The following is a 22228-nucleotide window of genomic DNA, read 5'->3' as shown; positions in this document are numbered from 1 at the left end:
TTTCAGTTTACCAACTACCTGGGATGGTTCCTTCAGACAAGAGGGTTTCTTCTCTGGTTAATTAAGTACCAAGAACTGGATTATAAATTGGGAGGACTTGTGCAGAAGAGGACTCATGGTCCCAGCTCTGCTACTTAACAAGATATCTTGGACAAGTAAATTAAATTTTTTTTTGTGTAGTTTACGATACTTTGTTTAATACCTTCGTTTAAGCTGAAATTCTGCTGATTTCTAATGTCAAGAAGAGTAAAGAGCTAGAAAACAGCAAGAAGAGACTGCCCTCCTTCTAGTGGCCCTCTCTCTCTTCCCCTTTTTCTGTTTTTCTCTTTTCTGCTTCCCTTCTCCCTGCCTTGAGAACTTAAAAATAAGAGTACAGTATTTTTTTAGCTGTTTAATAAAACACTTGTTTAATCTGTTTACAGATATTTACTTCTTAGCATTTAAATCAAATGCTAATCGATGGTTCAGCAAAATTAGAGTTTGTTTTTAACCCAGTATTTGATAAATATGGAAATCAACTCAGCTTAAAATTAATCCTCCAATCCTTATTCTTTGAGAATCATTTTGAATAAGCTTGGAAAGTGCAATTGTTCAAGCTAAACTTGGGTTTTTGCTATTTTACTTCGAGAACAAATAAAATTTTTTAGTTCCTTAGGTCTTTTTATATAGTACTTTAAGAGCCATGTGTGTTTTAAACTTTTGCTAATTCAAGTTTTTATTTATAGGTGTTTTGTAATGAATATTTCAGAAACACTCTACTTAAATGTTAGTTACAGCACTTTAGAATGCATCACTTTGGAGAGTGTTAAGTTTACATTTTGCTCCATGTTATGTTCATTTGAAACAAGTCTGCAGTAAAGAAGTTAAAAAAATAAATCATCACATTGGTGTTTTTAGAGCTGTAACAGCCACTTAAAGCATAGAGCGTGGTTATGTAACTTTTTCTATACAGTGTATTGTCAGTATTTGGTATATTTGGAGTACATTTTTGCTGTGTACTTAATGGCTAACATAAAAATCCAACTGCTACAGATAAAAGCCCTGCTTAGAAGTCGTTTATTTGAAAGAATTATAACCTGATGTCAAAAACATGTCCTGTTTATGTGCAGTACATCTACGGCTTTAGATTTCATTTTCTTCCGGTCTGGAGTTTAATTCCAGCAACACGCTCAGTGTCTGCTAAAGTGGAACAATAAGAGGAGAGTGTTTCCTTCATGTGCCGTGAAGCAGGTGTGTTCTGCTCGCTCCTGTTACTCACTAATGTTATGTCGTCATTGCCTGGTTGACAAGGCCTTGACCTCCAGGAGGCACAGGGGTTATGAATGAGTCGTTGTGGAACCGCAGTGCCTGGCACAGCGCCTGGTGCTCTGGACTGTCCTTCTGTGTGTGAACAGTTGTGCAGATGGGTCTTTCACATCTTCATCTCCCTCTTCCGTACCACCTACTCCCTCCTCCTCCTCCTCCCGTCTCTTCTGCTTATTTGCACCAACTTGTTTGTGTTTTGGCACATAAGTGTTGTGTTAACGGTACAAGGAATATGGGCGCTAAAGTTGGAATCTTGGCTTTGATGCTAATCTTTCAATTTTGTTTGATCTTTCCAAGCCCTGGTTTTCTTGTCTGTAAAGTCAGAGGAATACTTAGCCACAGAGAGGTCATTAGGACGAAGTTAAGGAAAGCATAGCGTATACTTAGTGCCAAACTGAGTAGGAATGTTCTTCCCTTTTCTTCTTTTCATTTGTCATTTCCTATTTTTTGAATTAGGAAACCAGATCCCTGAGAGGTTAAGTGATTTGTCTCAAATCAAATAGCTGTCTTGTTGCCACACCCTTTTTTCAGAGTTCCCTCCTAGGGGCCGGTGATTTCCCACTACTCATTCCTGCCGACCAGCTTTTCCAGCTGCCCCAAACTAGAAACCTCAGCCACCCTCCATTCTTTATAATCCTTTACCTTTCAAATGAGCCAGTCATTAAGCCTTGAAATTTTGTCTCTTAAATATTATTAATATTATTTGAATTTAATTCCCCTTTCTGCATCTCTACTGTAATTTAGTCCATCAGCTTTTCAGCATGAGTTGTTCTTTTTTTTTTTTTAACATCTTGGGCTAATCAGTAGCCATATTTTATTTTATTTTATTTTTTTATTGAGGTATAGTTGATTTACAATATTATGTTAGTTTCAGGTGTACAACATAGTGATTCAAATTTTTTATAGATGATACTCCATTTACAGTTATTATAAAATATTGGCGATATTCCCTGTACTGTACAATATATCCCTGTTGTTTGTTTTTAAATTTTTAAATTTTTTATTCTTTTGCTAATTTATTTATACATAGTAGTTTGTACCTCTTAATTTCCACCCCCTATCTTGCTCCTCCCCCTTCCTTTTCCCCACTGGTAGCCACTAGTTTGTTCTCTGTATCTGCAGGTCTGTTTCTGTTTTGCTATATTGACTTTTATTTTTTAGATTCCACTTATAAATGATAACATACAGTATTTGTCTTTCTCTGACTTTTTTCACAAAGCATAATACCCTCCATGTCCTCTATGTTGTTGCAAATGGAAAACTTTCACTCTTTTTTGTGGCTGAGTAGAATTCCATTGTGTGTGTGTGTGTGTACATACACATCACATCTTCTTTATCCATTTGTCTGTTGATAGACACTTAGGTTGCTTCCATATCTTGGCTATTGTAAATAACAATGCTGTGAACATTGAGGTGCATGTATCTTTGCAAATTAGTGTTTTCGTTTTCTTTGGATATATACGCAGACGTGGAATTGCTGGATTATATGGAAGTTCTATTTTTAGTTTTTTTGAGAAACATCTATACTGTTTTCCACAGTGGCTGCACCAATTTACATTCCCGCCAACAGTACGAGAATTCCCTTTTCTCCACATACTCCCCAACATAGGCTGTTCAGCCTGAGACTTACCAGTAATATACCTCTGCCAGAATGATCTTTCAGAAATACAAATCTGTTCGTATCACTGTTTCTTGGAATCCACATTTCTTCACAGTTGTGCTTTAATTCACTATGCCTTGTCTTCGCCATGCCGTGCTCTTTCTACACTGACCCCCATCAGCTATTAGGCCATAGCTGTTCATTCCACTGTACTTTTACTGATAAGAAAAACTTCTGTGCCTGCAAATTGCTGTTCATTCTGGGAGACTTTCCTAACTTACCCAAATGCAATTAGACATTTAATTCTTTTGTTTTCCATAATACTTTGTACCTACTTATATTCTATTGTTTTTCACACATGTAGTAATTTTCTTCTGACGTCTCTTTCCACTCATTGGGCAAATGATTTGTTCTCTCTGTAAGATCCATTTGATCATTGATTGTCAACACTGGCTACACATTAGAATCACTTTATCCAAAACAATTGTATCAGAGTTTCTGGAGAGCCTTCCCTCTACCCCCACCCATTCGGGGTTTTTTTTTTAAGTCCTTTAAATGATTATCATATTGTGAGGGGGGGGGCTGAGGAGCACTTATACTAGACATAGATTCTAAGATACCTTTCAGCTAAAATGTTCTGTTATTCTACGAACTTAGTCTTTTAAAATATAAGCGCATTCAAGTAATCAAAACAGGAATTAAATTAGAAAAAAACAGGGGAGCAAAAGGAAGTATTTGAAGGAAGAACTAGTAACATAAAATAACCCAGGGTTAATATCACTAATTTACCCAACCCAGTGACACAAAATTCTGTTTCTCAAAAGTGCATTTGATACGATATTTTCAGTTTGTTTGATCATAGGACTTAATAGTAAACACTCTTCTAATGCAGAGAATTACTTTGTGTGTGTGGTCAACTCTGTCTTTGAACTTCTTGATCCAAGTTTTATCTTGTTTTTGAATTTAGAAATTTATTTTTACTGGCTGTTAGCCATGGGTTTTCCTAATGCTTGTAATTCAGGGGAGCTTTAAAAGGTAGGGACAATAGTCTTGCTGTTGCTAAAACATTTTTTGTTGAATATGTTTGGATATTCTACCTCTCTGCATTTGGCTGATTATGTATTAACTTATGAAATTTGATACTGATTTTTTGGAACTCATCTACTACTTAGCATCTCCTTTATGTACTAGTGATTATATACTACTTTACTAATATTTCATATGGATTAGTCATTACGTGCAGTAAGGTACAGTGGAAAGAAGTTTGGCTTTGGACTGCACTTGGTTCAAAACAATTATTAGTGTTGATTTGAGACTATCTTAGCCAAATAGCCCAGCATCTTTTGAAATATAGGATCATTATTGGTGTTATCTTGACTTTATTCAGAAAAAAAGATATGAGTAAATCAGTAGATCAACAAATAAAAAGTGTGATGCCTCTTGTTTTTTCCTGTACTGTTTTTTCTGTCTCTGGTGTAGTATCTGACAATGAAGCGGTTTGTTTTTTGAGAGCAGAAGCCATATCCCAGGTTGATCTTACTAATGTGGTACTGTGCTTTGACCTCGTGCTGGATAAATGTTGGATTAATTTCATTTTGGAATGAAGTTATGTTATTGGAATGTGTCAGATATTAGCCCCATATTCATTCATTCTGTCAGTATAAGACTAATATTTTATCACAGTTTTTCTTATTAAAGCTAAATGATTGTTTTACTTTCATAACTAGATTATGACCCAATGAAAGAATTTGTTTGAATGCCATTTCTTTAACATCTCAATTATAGACTATTGGACAGAGTGTTCCTTTATGTTTGATGTTGGATTTCAGTTTCAAAAGAAAATTATCAAACATTTAAGCAGATATTAGGTGACAGCTTGCAAATTTGGTAGTAGAATTTTGGAACAGAAAGAGTCTACACTCCATCAAAAATGCTCGTGAAAATTAAGTTAAATTTTTTTAAACACTTATTCTCTTTTTGCTACATTTTGTAAAGACTTTCTTAGCTTATAATTTTCTTAATTTGGAGGGATGTGTGGTAGTTTAAGGTGAGCATAATGTCAAGGAATAACAGGTTGAAAAAATTCTTCAATATGAAGAGCAGATAATATTGCATGAAAATATTTTAAAATCTTATGCCTAAAAGATCTTCCAAATCATTAGCACTAATGTTTTCAGAGTTAATACATCTTGCCATTATAAGGGCATTATAGTACTTGTATCTTAGAATCAACTTGCTATTACAGATTTTATTTTCTATGAATAAATAATTTGAAGTGAAAATTCATGCCGAAATAAGTCATTTTGCATGCAGATTCACATACCTAACCCTTCCTTTTGAGGTCTACTTGAGTTGATGTTAATGTAGTTGTTGCAGCCTTCCTGTGCATCTTGTTGTGTGACCTGTCTTTTTCTATCCATTTACTTCCATCCTGACATACTTCAAATTCCTTCCATATTTGAAGCATGTCACTTTTAGGTATACATTTTTAGATTTTTAAAAATCCATTCTGTCAATCTCTTTCTTTTAATCATAGTGTTTAGTCCATTTACATTTAATACTATTGATAGGGTTGGCTTTAGGTCTACTGTTTTACTATATTTCTTTTGTTTGTCACATCTCTTCTTTTGTTTCTCTAGTCCTTCTTTTAGTTTACTTGAATATTTTTAGAATTCCTTTTTAATATCCCTGTTGGCTTTTTAGCTGAAAGTATTTGCTTTTTTGAAAATGGTTGTTCTGGGAATTATTATACCTTAACTTCTCAATCTATTTCAAGTTAAAGTTGTACAAATTCTCTATAACATGTAGAAATATAAGAACGTTGTAATACAGTTACCCTTCCCCCATCCTTTATGCTATAATTGTCATATATATTATGTCTGCATACATTATAAACTACCTAACACAGTGTTAAAATCTTTACTTAGAATAGTAATATTAAAGAAACCAAGTGAGAAAACTGGTCCTTAGTATTTATCTACATGTTTACCATTTCTGATGCTTTTCATTCCTAAGATCCAAATTTCTATGTGGTATCACTTCCCTTCAGCCTGAAGAAATTCTTTTAGTGTTTCTAGTCATGTATGTCTACTGATGCCAATTTTGTCTTCGTTATTAAAGGGGGTTTTGGTTGGATATGAAATTCTGGATGAACAGTTGTAGAGACTCTGGATTCTCTGAGATATTTTAGTAGGCAGTTAACTTTGCTGAAATCACTTCTGCAAATTCTGTCTTTCCAATAGTGAGCAGCAGCTAAAATCTCATTTCAGTTTTTTGCCTTAAGTGGGCTGTTGGAAGTCTGTCCTGCATGTGCATAATTTTGGGGTCAGCCAGAATATTGGGCAGAGTTTATACGCTGAATTTAAAGGCTCCTCCTTTGTGACTCTCTCCTTTCTGAGAACTACATAAAGAGCTAAGAAGTAGATCCATATATACATGGTCAGTTGGCTGGCAACAAAGGTGCAAAGGCAATTTAGTAAAGATAACTTTTTCAACAAATGGTGCCGGAACAGTCAGATATCTTTATGCCAAAAACGAAAAGCAAAAGACTTTGAATAATATCTCATAGCAGATATAAAAATTAACTCAAAGTGGATTATAGGTTTAGATGTAAAACATTAAACTATAAAATATCAAAGAAAACATAGGAGGTCATCATTGTGACCTTGGATTAAATGTCTTACCTACAACAAAAACACAATTCGTAAAAGAAAAAATTGATAAACTGAACTCTATCAAATTAAAAACATGTGCTCTTTAGAAAACACTATTAAGAACATAAAAAGATAAGCCATAGACTGGGAGAAAATACAGGCGTACCTCGAAGATATTGCAGATTTGGTTCCAGACCACTGCAGTAAAGCAAATATCACAATAAAGCAAGTCACACAAATATTTTGGTTTCCCAGTGCATATAAAAGTTATGTTTGCATTATACTGTAATTTGTTAAGTGTACAATAGCATTACTTCTGAGAAAAGTTTGTATACCTTCATTAAAAATACTGCTAAAAAATGCTGACTATCTGAGTCTTCAGGGAGTCATGATCTTTTTTACTGGTGGATGGTCTGGCCTCAATGTTGATGGTTGCTGACTGATCAGGTGGCGGTTGCTGAAGGTTGGGTGGCTGTGGCAATTTCTTAAAATAAGACAACATTCGAGTTTGATGCATTGAATGACTCTTCCTTTCACAAATGATTTCTCTGTAGCATACAATGCTGTTTGATAGCATTTTACCCACAGCAGAACTTCTTTCAAAATTGGATCCAATCCTCTGAAACCCTGCCACTGCTTTATCAACTAAGTTTATGTCATATTCTAAATTTTTGTTGTCATTTCAACAATTTTTACAACACCGTTACCAGGATTAGATTCCATCTCAAGAAACCATTCAAAAGAAGCAACTCCTTTGATCATGAAATTGCAGCAAATTCGCATCTTCAGGCTCTACTTCTAATTCTAGTTCTCTCTTTGCACCACATCTGCAGTTACTGCCTCTGTTGAAGTCTTGAGCCCCTCAAAGTCATCCAGGAGAGTTGGAATCAGCTTCTTCCACATTCCTTTTGCTGTCGATTTTTGACCTCTTCTTGTGAATCACAAATGTTCTTAATGGCATCCAGAATGGTGAATTTTTTTCCAGAAGGTTTTTGATAATACTTTGCCCAGACCCACTGGAAGAATCACTATCTATGGGATATCCCTTTGAAATGTTATTTCCTAAATAATAAGACTTGGAAGTTGAAATCACTTCTTGACCCATGGCCTGCAGATGGATGTTGTGTTAGCAGGCATGTAAACAACAGGAATCTTACAGTACATCTCTCTCCATCAGACCTCTGAGGTGAGCAGGTGCATTGTCAATGAGCAGTAATATTTTGACAGGAATCTTTCTGAGCAGTAGGTCTCAACAGTGGACTTAAAATATTCAGTGAACTGTGTTGTAAACAGTTGTGCTGTCATCTAGGCCTTGTTCCATTTATAGAGCACAGGCAGAGTGGACTTAGCGTAGTTCTTAAGGGCTCTAGGATTTCCAGAATGGTACATGAGCTCTGGCTTCAACTTAAAGTCACCAGCTGCACTACTCCCTAATAAGAGAATCAGCCCACCCTTTGAGTCTTTGAAGCCAGGCATCTAACTTACTCCCTCTAGCTATGAAAGTCCTAGGTGGCATCTCCTTCCAGTGTCAGGCTGTTTCGTCTACACTGAAAATCTGCTGTTTAGGCTAGCCACCTTCATTAACTATCTCAGCTAGAACTTCTGGATAAGTTGTTGCAGCTTTTTCGTCAGCACTTGCTGCTTCACCTTGCACTTCTGCGTTGTGGAGATGACTTCTTTCCCTACATCTCATGGACCAACCTCTGCTAACTTCAGACTTTTCTTCTGCAACTTCCTCACCTCTCATAGCCTTCATAGATTTGAAGAAAGGGTCTTGTTAAGTCTTTGGCTTAAGGAAATATTATGACTGATTTGATCTTCTGTCCATTCCACTAAAACTTTCTCCATGTCAGCAGTAAGGCATTTTCGCTTTCTTATCATCTGTGTGTTCACTGGAGTAGCACTTCTGATTTCTTTCAAGAGCTTTTCCTTTGCGTTCACGACTAGGCTAACTGCTACAAGAGGCCTGGCTTTCCACCTGACTTGGCTTTTGACATGCCTTCCTCACTAAGCTTGGTCATTTCTAGCTTTCGATTTAAAGTGAGAGACATGCAACTCTTCCTTTCACTTGAACATTGTAGGGTTATTAATTGGCCTAATTTCAATATTGTTGTGCCTTGGGGAATAGGGAGGCCCAGGGACTTAACCGAAGAAGATACGCAGGTGGAAAATAAGCATATTAAAATATGCTCAACATCGTTAGGGAAATGCAAATTAAAACTACAAGATACCACTACACACCCATTAAAATAAGTACAATTTTTAAAATCGACCATTATCAAGTGTTGGCAAAAAATGTAGAACAACTGGAATTCTCCTTCACTGCTGGTAAAAATGCAAAATGGCACAGCCACTTTGGAAAGTAGTTAGTTTCTTTAAAATTTAAACACACAGCTGCCATATGATCCAGCCATTTCACTCCTAGGTATTTATCCAAGAGAAGTGAACGCATGTATCCATATAAATACTTGTATGAAAATGTTCCTAGCATCTTTATTTGTCATCGTCAAAACTGGAAACATCTCAAATGTCCATCAGTAGGGGAATGGACAAGCAAACTGTGATATGGAATGCTACTAAGCAGGCAGCATATCAGATGCTTTGCCATTGCATAATATGGACCACCATCCTTCTAGCTGTCAGCTTTCTGTAACGTTTTTCTTACTGCCCACTGCTCAGCTCCTAAGCCAGTGTCATATACTTGGGATTTTTGCTGTGTCTGGTACTTCTGTTACCAATGTCTGTATCAGTCAGGATGGGCCAGGTTATGCTGTGATAATAAACAACCCCAAGTCTCAGTGGCTTAAAGTGAAGCTTTGTCTTTGTCATGAGGTGTTTTTCCATTGTCGGTTGGCTGAGAGTTCTGTTCTCTGCTCTCTCTGAGGCCCAGGCTGGTGGAGGAGTCATTGTCTGGAACACTGCTTGTTGCTGTGAATGGTGACAATATAAAGTTGTTTGATTTGTAGGAGCTGAGGTAAATTCTCAAGTCAGACTGCTTCTTTTGTTTACATCAGGCATTCATTGACTTTCGTCTCATTTTAGGATACATTAAAATCTTTTAAGTAATGACACCAATAACTGTAGCTTTCTTTGATCCATAGTGTAAAAAATTATATAAAATATCTTTAAACTTTTATTTACCTAGTAAGCACCTTTTTAGATGGGAGGTATATTATTCTTGTGTGTTGGACCAGGAACCTAAATCCAGAGAGGGTAAATGAATTGGCACTTGCCACACAGCAGTGAAACCGAACTAGAACCCAGGGTTCCCATTTTAATACTTTGGTAAAAATCAGAGAAAAATAAATGTCCCATCTATTTACACATTCTTTTTTTTTTTTTTTTTTTTTTTTGACAGTCTCTTCAACAGGCCACACTTACGAGGTGTCTCATATCCCCTGTTGCTGGTGGCTGGAACACAATGGATCACACAGGGGCACTAGACACCGAGGATGAGTTGGGACCTTTAGCCCATCTTGCTCCAAGTCCTCAAAGTGAAGCCGTTGCCCATGAATTACAGGAACTCTCCTTGCAGTCCAGTCAGCACCTGCCCCCTCTGAATGAAAGGAAGAATGGTGAGTTTTTCAGCCTGTGCAGTGTGAACTTTGATTTAAAGACGTGCCTCTTTGCGGGCCAAGTGTATCCCTCTTTGGTAGAAATGCTTTTGTCAGTTCCATTTGGCAGACTGTCACAGAGGTGAGAACCTCAGCGAGTGCTTGCTGGTTCTGAGTAACAGGCAGAATTTAACTTTCCATCCAAGTCTTTCATCATTTCTCCAGTAAGTATCTTTGGTAGCAACATTATCCTTGGAAATAAGCTTTAGGTTCAACCATAGCACAAGCAGAAGGTTTCACACTAGATGGCTTTGGGAAGTAGCTTCGTGTGCTGATTCCAGGGAAAATAGATTGTGGATTTGACAAGTTTCTCCTCCCATGTTCCCCGTCTCCAGTGTGTTGCACCTTAATTTCAAAATTGGCAAAATTTGAGCTATCTTAATGCTGACTGAGAAAGCAAGAATTTCTTGTTTGAATATTTTTTGTATTAATGGGTATAGGATACTGCCATATTCTCAGTCTTTGACTGGCTCCTACTTGTTCACAAAATGAATATTTTCTGTTCATTTGTTTTCTGCTCAGGAAGTTCTCATTGATTATACAGGCATCCCAGAGTCTCCAGAAAACTCAATACTGTCAGTTTTTAACAAAAATGAATAGAGCTAGATGATATACGCTAATTTTTTAATACTTAAAACATAAAAACTAATAAAGTGTTAAAATTTACAAACACACGAAGCACACATAATAGAAGAACAGAATGAAGGATTTCAGCTGGATTTGTCATGCTTTCTGTGGTTCTGGTGAATCTTACATCCACAGATACATATTTTGTTATTTCAGTTTTAAAAGCTGGAAGAAATAAAACTGGTTCCCTACAGAACATTTCCTTATGTATCTTGTTACTTATCTTTTCTGGGTTCTAAGTGTTTCCTAATCTTTTTCATTATTGGCCTTATCTTATTCAGGAAAATGGATAAAAGACTATGCTGTTATTCTCCGTTCTTTAGCACATGTCTTTGGATTATGCTTGTTCTCCTTTCAGACAAGATATCTGATTCTTGTGTCTGATGCTTATCAGGCACAACCCTTGTCCAGTTTGATTGTTATAAAGCGACACTCAGCTAGGGGCTGTCAAAGCCTTCAGGAGGCTCTAGTTTGCTGGTGATGACTTTAGAATTGGTTGGGAGCCTAGCTTTACCTTAGGCAGTGGTGGAGAGAGTGCAGCTGCATTGACTGAAATGTGACTGGATTGCTCAGATTTACACAGTATACTTGGACTAATATAATATTCAAATCATTGCCCTCAAAAAAGAGTAAGAGTTGAACTGGTATAAAACTGCAATAATATACAGTTACTTAAGAAAATGGTCACATAGAGCCGAGGAAGGAAGTATGGCAAAAGTTCATGCTTTGTGGTGATTTTACTTGATGCAGCTTACCATGTTCTCTTGCAAGAATGTTCTCTTGAATATGTGTGCCTGAACATAAGGTAAGCCCAGATATGTAGTAGTCTTTCCCTTAGAAGCTTTTAGGGAGGTAGATGAAATGGTAAAATTTTGAATTTATTAATTTAGTTACAGGTACATAATTGAAACCATATATTATGAAGGACTGCAATAATAGGGAAAGACTGCTTTAATCCACACTCATATTTCATAAAACTGTCTACCCAAACTCTATCTGTGAATCTTTGTGGTGTTTTATCATCAGTAGATCCCCTTTGCATCACCCACCTCGCACTGAAATCCAGAGCGTACCTTCATTTCTGCCTCTCTTGTTTGAGTTACTGTAGTTTTTGAATACATGCGCAATCTGACACTGAAGATTTTATATCTAACCCACAAGTACCATTTGCAAAACAGTGGGACTGTTTCTGGTTTTTTGTGTATCTTATAGTGTTGTACTCTTAATCACTCATGTTTGATTTGTGGTGATTGTAACATTTTATGAGGCTATAATTTCTGTTACAGAATTTAGTCTTTTTTTTTTTTTCTTTTTTTGGGGGTTGCGGTGGGTAGGTAATACATTTACCAGCTTAAAATGTAAAGAGGGTACAAATGGGTATATAGTGAAGATTGTTGTCCCTTAGCTACCCAGTTATTTCCCCAGAATTAACTGCTGGTACTTGTGTTCTTTCTGAGAGAATAGTGCTTGACTACTTTTTTAAAAGCAGTGTTTAAAAGTCTTCTTTGTAACAACATCCAACACTTTCAATTTTAAGGTTATTACCTGGTAATAATTAATGTGTTGGTTCTTTTCTCCCTTTTTCCCCCCTGATACTATTAAGACATTTCTGTAAACATCCTAACACTAGCTTCAAATGAAGTTGATTTTTAAGCCAATGCGTTTTCCTCAAGAACTTTTTTGTTCAATATTAAGTAAACAAAAGAGCATCTCATAATATGGAATACTGGGAAAGGATTCAAATAAGAGACAGTGTTGTTTTGTAATAAGTGACCTCAGGAAGTTAAAACCTTACCTTATATTCAGGCATATTACACTCTAATTTCAGGCTTATGATGTATTAGCCTAATTTGCATATATATACCCAGGCATAAATGGAATTGTTGCACAGCGATCAGAAATCTGGGTTTTTGATACAGAAATGTAGGTAGAGTAGAACCACATCGAGCAATCTGTAGGTGCAAGAACCACAAATTTCTTACCTTAGTGAAATTTTTTATATTTATTCTTCATCTTTTCAGGTCTTCTCAATGCCATGTTTGAATCATCTCATGTACAAAATGTCGATGTTGGCCTCAAAATTAATTTCTGCAAAGTACTATTTAGATATTATGAAACAATCGAATGTAGATATTTTCTTGGTGACTATGTTTTATTGTTATTGCCAAGCATTTTAATTTCACTAGTTAAATTATTTTCTGTTGGGGAGGAAATGATGATATTTCAGTTTGGGATTAGTGTATAGAAGGATTGTATCACCATATAGTTTATAAATAAACTTTACAAGAAAATGAAGTAGATATTTAAGTACAGTAGTGATTCTAGGACCTACCTTTATTTTTAATTAATACATACATTGGCAGTGGCAGTGAAGTGACGGAGTATTCCCACTACTGGAGTAAATGTGAGAGATGTTTAGAAAAGATAAGCTAGGGTTTTCCTTTACCTCTGAATGTGGCCAAAATAATTCTCAAAAATAATATTTTTAGTGGCACCTCAAAAGTAAGACAACCATTTAGGCTACTCTTCCCAGTAAGATAGTCCTTCATAAAGGAAAGAAGATATAATTTTACTAAATAATGTACCTTTACTAAAACAGTGCATACACTGGGAAATTGAGCTTTTGACATTTTATACACATAATAGATCCATTTTCATATTTCAATATTAACATGCCTTCAGATGGTTAACACTGAGAATAAAAGGGAAGTCAGTTAGAGGGAGAGTTAGTTCTTTGATTGTTTAAATAGGAAAAGCTCAAGTGCTATAAGGTGAGTATAACTTCATAAAAGTAAGGAAAGGCAGAGTAGATGGAAACAACGTGCCTGAAAGAGCTGCCCACACTTAGGTGGGACCGTGAGCAAGAAGCTTTCATTCATCAGCTCCTGTTTGCAAGGCTGGTAAGTATGTTGGTTGGCGAACTTAAGCGTTCAAGTCATTGCCAGCATTATCGTAGAGTAAGGCAGTGAGTTGACACAGATTCCCCTTTTATAAAATAGTTTGTGTTTTACTACTTCTTTGCACATTTCTGAAGACGAGGCTCAGTCATGTTGACATGGCCACAGACATGCCACAGGCCAGCTGTCAGTGGTATCAAATAGGTAGAAAATGAGTATCTGCTGCCTTTCTCTTCCTGTGTTAAAAGAATTTTTGAAACTGTGTTTACTATTAATAGTTAGTGTGTTTTAGACCTCCATAAAGAGGAGACACTCGTTATTCTTATTTTAAACTTTGGTGTCATTAGTTACTTTAGTTGCTAGGTTTTTGAGCTTATTGTCCCACCTTGAATTTTTTAAAAGATTTTTCCATCCATTAAATGGATCACACTGAGCAGTTTCAAACATCTTACTTACTAGGCAGAAAATAATTTATTCAGAAGTTTGTTGTACACGGAACACAAGGTGGCTCTTTGCGTTGGCAGGTGTTAATACATTTGCAAGCAGTAGATGAACTTTGCCTAGCCGTGGAACGCAGCCAAAGAAAACTGCTTGCCTTGTACCATAGAAAATAAATTGTATATGTTCACAGCTGGTCTTTTCTTTGGGTTTTACTTTGAAACATTTCCCCACATCTCATTAACCTGCTAGACTTACTGTCATTCCAGGTGTTTGGAAACACACAAAGGTGTCGAGCATTGGTATTGCATAAAACTCTGTTCCTTAGAACATATATGAGCTGGTATGGACTAATAGAGATTGGTGAGGGGAAGAGAGCATATTTCTGTTTTTCTCTGGAGCAAACAGCTACACATAAAATGCTCATTGTATCATAAGTGGAAAGGAAATATAGATGCTAAATATCCAAGACATGGAACTGTGAGATTCTTGCTTACCCTTTATATAACTGGAGGCAATAGAAATGAATAATTTTATGTAAAACTGTCTTGTCATTTGGCTTTATTGTTAACATATTTAGGATCTTGAGTATTTAAAATAATTCTCAAGGATACTAACATTCTTGATACATTTAGATAATTTCTTTTCCTACTGTCAGGAAAAAATATTTAGAAGAGAAATACATACTTCTTGAATATAATTTTCTTTAGTTTCTAATATATCTTTAAAATTAGGCTTCAAAACTTATACAAAACACAATTAAAAGTTTGAAAGTCAGCTATGAACTTCCTGACAGCTGCAAATGAAGTTCTTGATTAATTGTGGCAGCTCTCATACTTTTTGTTTGTGACAGTTTCTTGAACCTTTCAAAATGAAAAAGAAGCCGTATAAGTAGCTTAAGGACGAGAGAGGTACTCTCTTTCACAATGGCCTTTATAAAGTCTCCTATTAAATGGCATGTTTTGTTTCACAGTGTAGATAAGCACCTATAACCCTGTCCACCTTCTTTTTCCTACTATGGGTTTCTTATTTAGTTTTGCTGTTCCCAAGAATTTCGTTTGCTTCAGTGCATTGCTGAACACACCCAAACAGTTTGTGCGTGGAGGGAGAGGGAGGCTGGGCACGGGTTTACCGTCCCCTGTCCGTAGCTGGCTATGTCAGAGCACTGACAGGAGTGCTCTAGTTACCGCTGAAGGGTGGATAAGGCTTACAGCTTCAAAAGTGCATCAGCAAGACCGTAGGCCCCAGTTACAGCACCTCTGAAGCCTCATTTTGAGTTACTTATCCAGTCTTTGAATTGTGTCCTCTTGTAAAAATGCCCTTGGAATGTCAACAATTTGCATATTTATTAAGATTTAGAACATGATAGTAATTAGCAGTTTAATCCAGAATGAGACCTCATTATCTTAAACTTAACAAAAATGTTTACCTAAAATTCTTCCAAGATTTTTCTAGAGTTACTAGAGTCATATAAGTACATTATTTCTTACATAGATTGAGATCATTTTCATAAAACTAGAGTCCACCATATGTGTATTAGACCAATGAATAAACTGAAACCAGTTTATTAAGAAACAGCCTTTCCTGTCCCTCAGAAAGCAATTTTTAAAAATAACATGTATAATATAAATGATTAGTTAATAAATATTACTCAACTATAACCCCTTAGCTACTTAGGCCTTTCAAGGCTACTTGTAATTGAATAGTTAGTTTATAATCGACCTTATGTGGGGTCAAGACACTTTGTTAAAATTAAGTTAGGGCTCTTTTTGCTTATGTCTGCCACCTAACCCAACCACAGTGACCTTTTCTAATTAAAAAGGAAGAGAAGGAATAGATACTGGATGCCTGCTCTCTACCATAACTCTCAAAAAACCTGATAAATATAAAGAGTATACTGAAAAAAATGTGATCATGATTTTTTTTTCCTTTGTGATAAAGTACTATTGTGACAGAAAGCAACAGGACAAATATGTTGGAATAAAAAATGTACTGGAATTTTCTCTTTGGTTTGTAGTTAATAATCACCCGGACTAATTAGCAAATATCATACCCAATGTTTTTCTAACTCCTTTAAATTAATCCATACTGCTGGCTACCCTCACCTGCTGCCCTCACTATTATTAACAGGAAGTATAGTCTTTTGGGAGTCAGGACTCCAGTCTCCTCTGCTGACTCAGTCTGTGAGCATGGGTAAGTCTCAGAAGCTTTCCGTGTTGCGGTATGCCCGTTGTAATATCCGTATGGTAGCTTTCAGCCCATGTGTCTTTCTCTGGCTGCCCTTCCTCATTACATCATGTGTCCTTATATCTCATTATCACTTTTGCCTTGTGCTATTCATTTGGCAGCAGAAACAGAAAGAATGGAAGATAACTTCCATCTTAGTTTACCGATGGAATTTTCCATAGATATGAATTGGTAATGTCACTGTTTAGTATGTTTCTCACAGATGTATTTTTAAACATACATACCAGCTCGCTCAATTAGTCAGACTCCTCCCCACCCAGATTTAAAAGGAAAGAGAAATTGACTCAATTTGTGTTATCCTCAAAAAATGTATCTAATTTAGAATGTGCTGTATCTAATTTAGAATATGCAGTATCTTCCTATTCATGGTTTTCAACAATTGGCAGGTATGTGTTAGCATTTTTATAATAGGATCAAACTCAGTTAAAAAACAGTAGTTTGGCATTATTTTAAGCACAAATTATTCATGTCCTTTTCTGGTTGTTTATGTTGTTGTTTTTATTAAGCAAATGCTGATAGTTGGGTATCTGTTTCACCAACTTAAATTTTTGATATATGACCTCTATGTTTAGTAAAGATGTAACAAGAAAAGCAAAAAGTCTAATTCACAACTTGCCTTTGGTTCTTGTAGACTAAGTTTAAAAACTGAGAAATGTTAGAATTTATCAGCACTTCCTGCAGATCTGAGATTCATAGCTACAAAATAGACTCTTTGACAGAATCCTTGTTCCTGACATAGCAGTTAGGAAGTGTATCAGTTAGACTGCTTATTCAAACAATTATCATGTACTATATGAAAGTTTGCCATATCAGAATATTCAGCTTTCCTAAAGTATTAGAAGAAATCAGTATTTCAGGAGTGGAAATGAATATAATTTTATTATCAGAAAATGTGTATTGAATGATCATTGTGTCTCTTACACTAAATAATTCTTAGATTTTATGCCTCTAGTAAAATGTTAGCAATGCAGTATATTCTCATAAAATTGTTGGACACATAGATCTTTGGGAGTAATTCCCTCAGCTAAAGAAAATTAATTTAGAGATGATTCTCCCGGATAACTAGGGGAAAGAAGAACCTAATTTTCAGGAAACCGGGTGCAGAGTCAAGCCTAGAGCCCTCCCTTCTACTAGATGTGTGATGTGAGGCCACACGAGCCTGTGTCTTTCATCTGTCAATAGGAGTCATGCTAGATGGGCCTCATAGGTTAGTGGGACGCTTAACTGAAGTAAAGCACTGATAGTAACTATGTGTGCGTGACGCCTCATAAGTACTCAGTACATGTTATAGGCACTCAGCATTGCATGCCTGATCCAAAATACCATGAAAGAGGCAGTGATTAAGGATACACAGTGGTTAAGGGCACCAACTCTGGAGCCATCCTGGCTGGCTCCACCATTACTAGCTATGTGAACTTAGACACATCAGTTAGCCTCTCTTTGCCTCAGTTTTCTCCTCTGCAAAATGGGACTCACAGTACCTCTTCATAGGATTGCTGTGAGGATTAAATGAGTTTATATAAGTCAAGTGTTCAGAACAGTGTGGGCATATAATTAGCACTTTATAATGATTTGTTATCATTATGTCTATTTTGAGAATACAGTATTCAAATTCATACTAAGTGAATATAGTTTTTCAGAGTTCCACCATGGTGTTTTATACCTTCATGTTTCTTTCAATAGTCCCAGGGATTTTTGCCCCCATTTCCTTAAAAGTTTCTTTTTAAAAATGTCAAAAGAACATGTGGTTTTTAAATGTCTTGCTGTGTACCTATGTGACATTTGAGGAGCACTTATGGGAGCTGAGAGGGCAAATGTAGTAGGCACGGATTTCCCATGCAGTTTGTCTCTCTTGTTGGTACTGCCAGTTCCCACAATCCTAGCATTCCCTGGGCATCAGTCAGTGTCTACAAGGAATGATTTTCAAATATTAAAGCATGTGAAAAGACAAACAGGCCAAAACTCAGAGCTCTCTAGGGACTATGACCTCCAAAACAGACTCTGTTCTGACATTTTCACAGGCCGCTTGAAGGAATTCCAGCAGGGTCATTCCATTTGGTAAACTCCTAAACAAACCCTCTGTCATCAAGGACTGATTTATAGATTTTTCTCCTTCTTATGTGCTTGTTCTGAAGAGATTAAGATAGTAGATATGGTTGCTGAGACTCTTTTGAGGCATTTGATGTATATGATAAGTACTATACAGAAGACTTTTGGTATTCTGAAGTAATAAAACAGTTATTTGTTATGTTTAAAAGAGATTTCTTGCTCTGAGTTGTCTTTTAAATTTTTTTCTTTTTCATTTGATTCCAGGAAATCTATGTCGTCATCACATCTCTAAATTGAAATTATTTCATTTATGAACCCAATTATTTAACAAAGAAATTAGTCAAATTCAGAAATGATCTTTTAAAAAACAAATGTATATATTAAAATGTGTATATGTGTATGATGACTTGTTTCACAGTGACCTTTGGAATATGTGGAAACAGAACCAGATCTAGTGTCATAGAATACTCTATGAAATCTTGGTGTGATGGCAGCTGTTTAGATGATGCTTTAAGGTCATGGGGTGGGAGGGCAGATCTATAAACTGTTCTTCGATTAATCTGAATTCTCTTAAAATATTTTGTGTATTAATATACTTTTCTTAAAAAAGGAATATAGTTCTAAAAATAAATGAGAAGGGCAGAACCCAAGAGGTTTGGAGGCTGGACAACTGAAGGAAATGGGTAATTAGGATTATTTGGTTTATAGCTGGCTTACATGCTATAGCCTCGTGGTTGTCCCAGTCTCAAGTCTCAGTGGCATGTATGAAATTCCAGGGGTGAACAACATTCCATGTTTGAAAGATGAGGTTTGTTGGGAGATTTTGTGTGGTTTGTTCCCTTCTGTGCATGTTTCTTTCTCAGTGCGTTAATCCTTTGGATGAATGTACAAAGTATTAACTAGTAAGTAAAGAACCAGACACAATTAAAAATTTCTTATGATTTGATACCTGATTCTATTGTAGGATTGTAATATGTTTTAAACAAATTTTAAAATGGGATGCAGGAAGTAAATTGATGTATGATCTTAACCAAACCTCTTAAAATTAGTAGCATCAAGAAAGCCAATTTTATGAGATTCTAGTCACCTGTTGGGAACCCAGGATATTTTAGAGGTCTCCTTAGTAAAGCGGAAATGAAAGTGAAATAAAAAGTTGCTTAGTAATTGATCACAGATAGTTATTGAATGTACTAAAGAATTGTGTGGCTCTTGATTGAGGTAAAAAGGTATATGTGTTTATGTTACTGATTTTCTCAAGCCAAGAATGAAAAAGTGATGTTTTAATTAGACATACTCTTAGGAGAAAATATTACTTTTCTAATACATTTTTCTAACTAAGACTTTTCTCTCTGTTTATTTACACTAGATAGTCTCTTTTTCAAAGAAATGGATTATAGTTGAATAACTTGCTAATAATGTAGTGAGATCTCTAGTCATGTAATTATGTGCATGTTTGTTTATTTGTGCATAGAGTTAGAGTAGCTGCTTGCTTGATTGCTCGATGCTTTCTGAACCCTCAATAGAAACATGTTTACACTTTCAAAAATTTGAAGATTTTGTTTGGACACCCAAGTATTTTAATTTGGAGGATTTCCCAAATACAGAAATTTAAACTTACACCAATCAGATCAAGTTAGGACTGAAAAAAAATGAAATTTAAAGAAATCCAAGAACGTAGTCCTAAACTCTGAATTCGAGTCTGATGGCTCTAGACAGCACTTTGGTTTTTGTTTTCTTTACCTTTTACACTGAAACTGTTTAAAGCATCTCTCTCTCAAAAAGGTGTACATTTCTTAAATGGCCGTGAAGGTTTTATGTACCCTTGGTAGTGGGATGTTATATAAATTCAGTTAGGTCCAGTTGGTTTACAAAGTTGTTTAAGTTTTATGCAGTCCTTACTGGCTTTCTTTATACTTGCTCAATCAAACAGAGAGATAGGTTGAAAACCCCACCTGCTATTGTGTATTTGTTTATTTCTCCTTTCAGGACTGTTTTTGCTTCGTGTATTTTGAGACTCTCTTATGTGTTCTTGATGAATTGATCCCAGTTACATTATGAAATATCCTTCCGTTCTTGGTGTGATCCTCTCCTAAAGTTTTCTTTGTTGTTATTAATATAGCCCCTGTAGGTTTCTTATGTTTAGCAATGCATGATTTATCCTTTCCTAGCGTTTACCCTTAAGCCATCTATACCTTTATATTTAAAGTACCTTTCTCATAGACAGCATAGAGCTGGATTTTTCTTTTTTTAATCTATTCTGACAATCTGTCTTTCAGTTGTAATGTTTAGATCAATTACATTTAAGGTAATTATTAATATGTCTGGTATATTACTTACCTATTGCTGTGTAACAAGCTACTTCATACCGTAGCAGCACAGGACACATTTATCATCTGACAGTTCCTGTGAATCAGAAATTCAAGTAAAGCTTAACTGGGAACCTCTGCCTCACTAGCCTGCGATCAGGTGTCAGGCAAGGCTCCAGTTTCATCTGAGGGTTCAACTGGGGAATGATCCACTTCTAACTGTAGAGTTAAATTGTTCTTGGCAAGATTCTGCCTTGAGGGCTGTTGGACTGGGGGCCTCAGTTCCTTTCTGTTAGCTGGAGACCACCCTCAGTTGCCACATGGGCCTCTCCAACATGGCAGCTTACTTATCAAAGCCAGTAAGAGAGAAGAAGGCTCGCAAGACCAAAGTGATCGTTTTTTGCAACATATCCTCAATGTTGTCCTGTTCTATTGATTAGAAACAAACTGCTCAAGGGGAGAGAATTAAACAAGGCCATAAATACCAGAAGCCTGGGATCACTGGGGGCTGTCTTAGGGGATACCTACCACAGTTGAGTTTAAGTCTATCATTTTGTTGTATGTTGTGTTCGTCCAGTCTGTTCTGTTTCTTTATACCTCTTTTCTTGCTTATTTTTCTTTTTCAGTTAATTTTTTTTTTTTTTAGTATTGCATTTCATTATTGTTTTTACAGTGTCTTATTAACTATGCTTTTTTTTTCCTGGTGTTTACTGAATCTTTTCTAATGCAGGTCTAGTATTACTGCTAATTCTATCCAATGAAATGTTTATCTTAGATATTATACTTTTATCTCTAGAGGTTCCTTTGCATTGTCTGTTTCTCTTTTCAATATAGTCATATTTTCTTTTAAATACTTGCACATAGTTATAATAGCTGTTAATAATTCCTTTTTTTTTCCTGTCATTTCTGGGTCTATTTTTATTGGCAAATTTTTCTCCTATTAAAGAGACATTTTCCTGCCTCTTTGCAGGTAGTCTTGTAATTTTTTATTGGCTGCAACATTGTGAATGTTACATTTCTGAGTGGTTGGATATTGTCTTTGCTGTTTTCCTTCAAAGAGTGTTAGACTTTTGTTTCGTAAGAGTGTTGAACTTCTGGATCACCCGCAAGGCCTTTTTGAAGCTTTGTCAGGAGAAATCTAGGGTAGCATTCATTCCACGGATAGTGCCTTAATTACTAGGGCTCGAGCCCTTTTGGAGTCTTGCTGAGTGCCCTGCTAAGTGTGCAGGGAAGACCTTTCACTAAGGCTGGCTGGAGCTCGAACATTCCCAAACCTTGTGTACACTTTGGGAATTGTTTAACTTACAGTTCCCTGGTCATTTCTTGCCTAGTCTTATGAACTTTTACTTTGTGAACATACAGCTTAGCACTCAGCAAAAGACTTAGCACACCCTTATGCAGATTTCTGGAGCTCCTTTTCAGAAATCTGCACTGTAGCTCCTAGCTGCCTTAGCCTCCCCAAGCTCTCATCCCGGTCTCAATTCAGCGAGCC

General features: G+C 36.1%; 1 protein-coding gene across 1 annotated transcript in view; it reads left to right on the top strand.

The window, feature by feature from the left end:
* Positions 1 to 22228, top strand: part of MRTFB (myocardin related transcription factor B) — a 181705-nt gene that overhangs the window by 53263 nt on the left and 106214 nt on the right. Inside the window, 1 exon segment of the mRNA XM_032460764.1 lies at positions 9917 to 10133. Coding sequence (XP_032316655.1) covers positions 9917 to 10133 — 217 coding nt within the window.

This window comes from Camelus ferus, chromosome 18 (genome assembly GCF_009834535.1).
Source record: "Camelus ferus isolate YT-003-E chromosome 18, BCGSAC_Cfer_1.0, whole genome shotgun sequence".
NCBI classification, from domain to species: domain Eukaryota; kingdom Metazoa; phylum Chordata; class Mammalia; order Artiodactyla; family Camelidae; genus Camelus; species Camelus ferus.
Note: the sequence above shows the minus strand (reverse complement) of the source record. Positions and strands in the feature narration are given on the sequence as shown.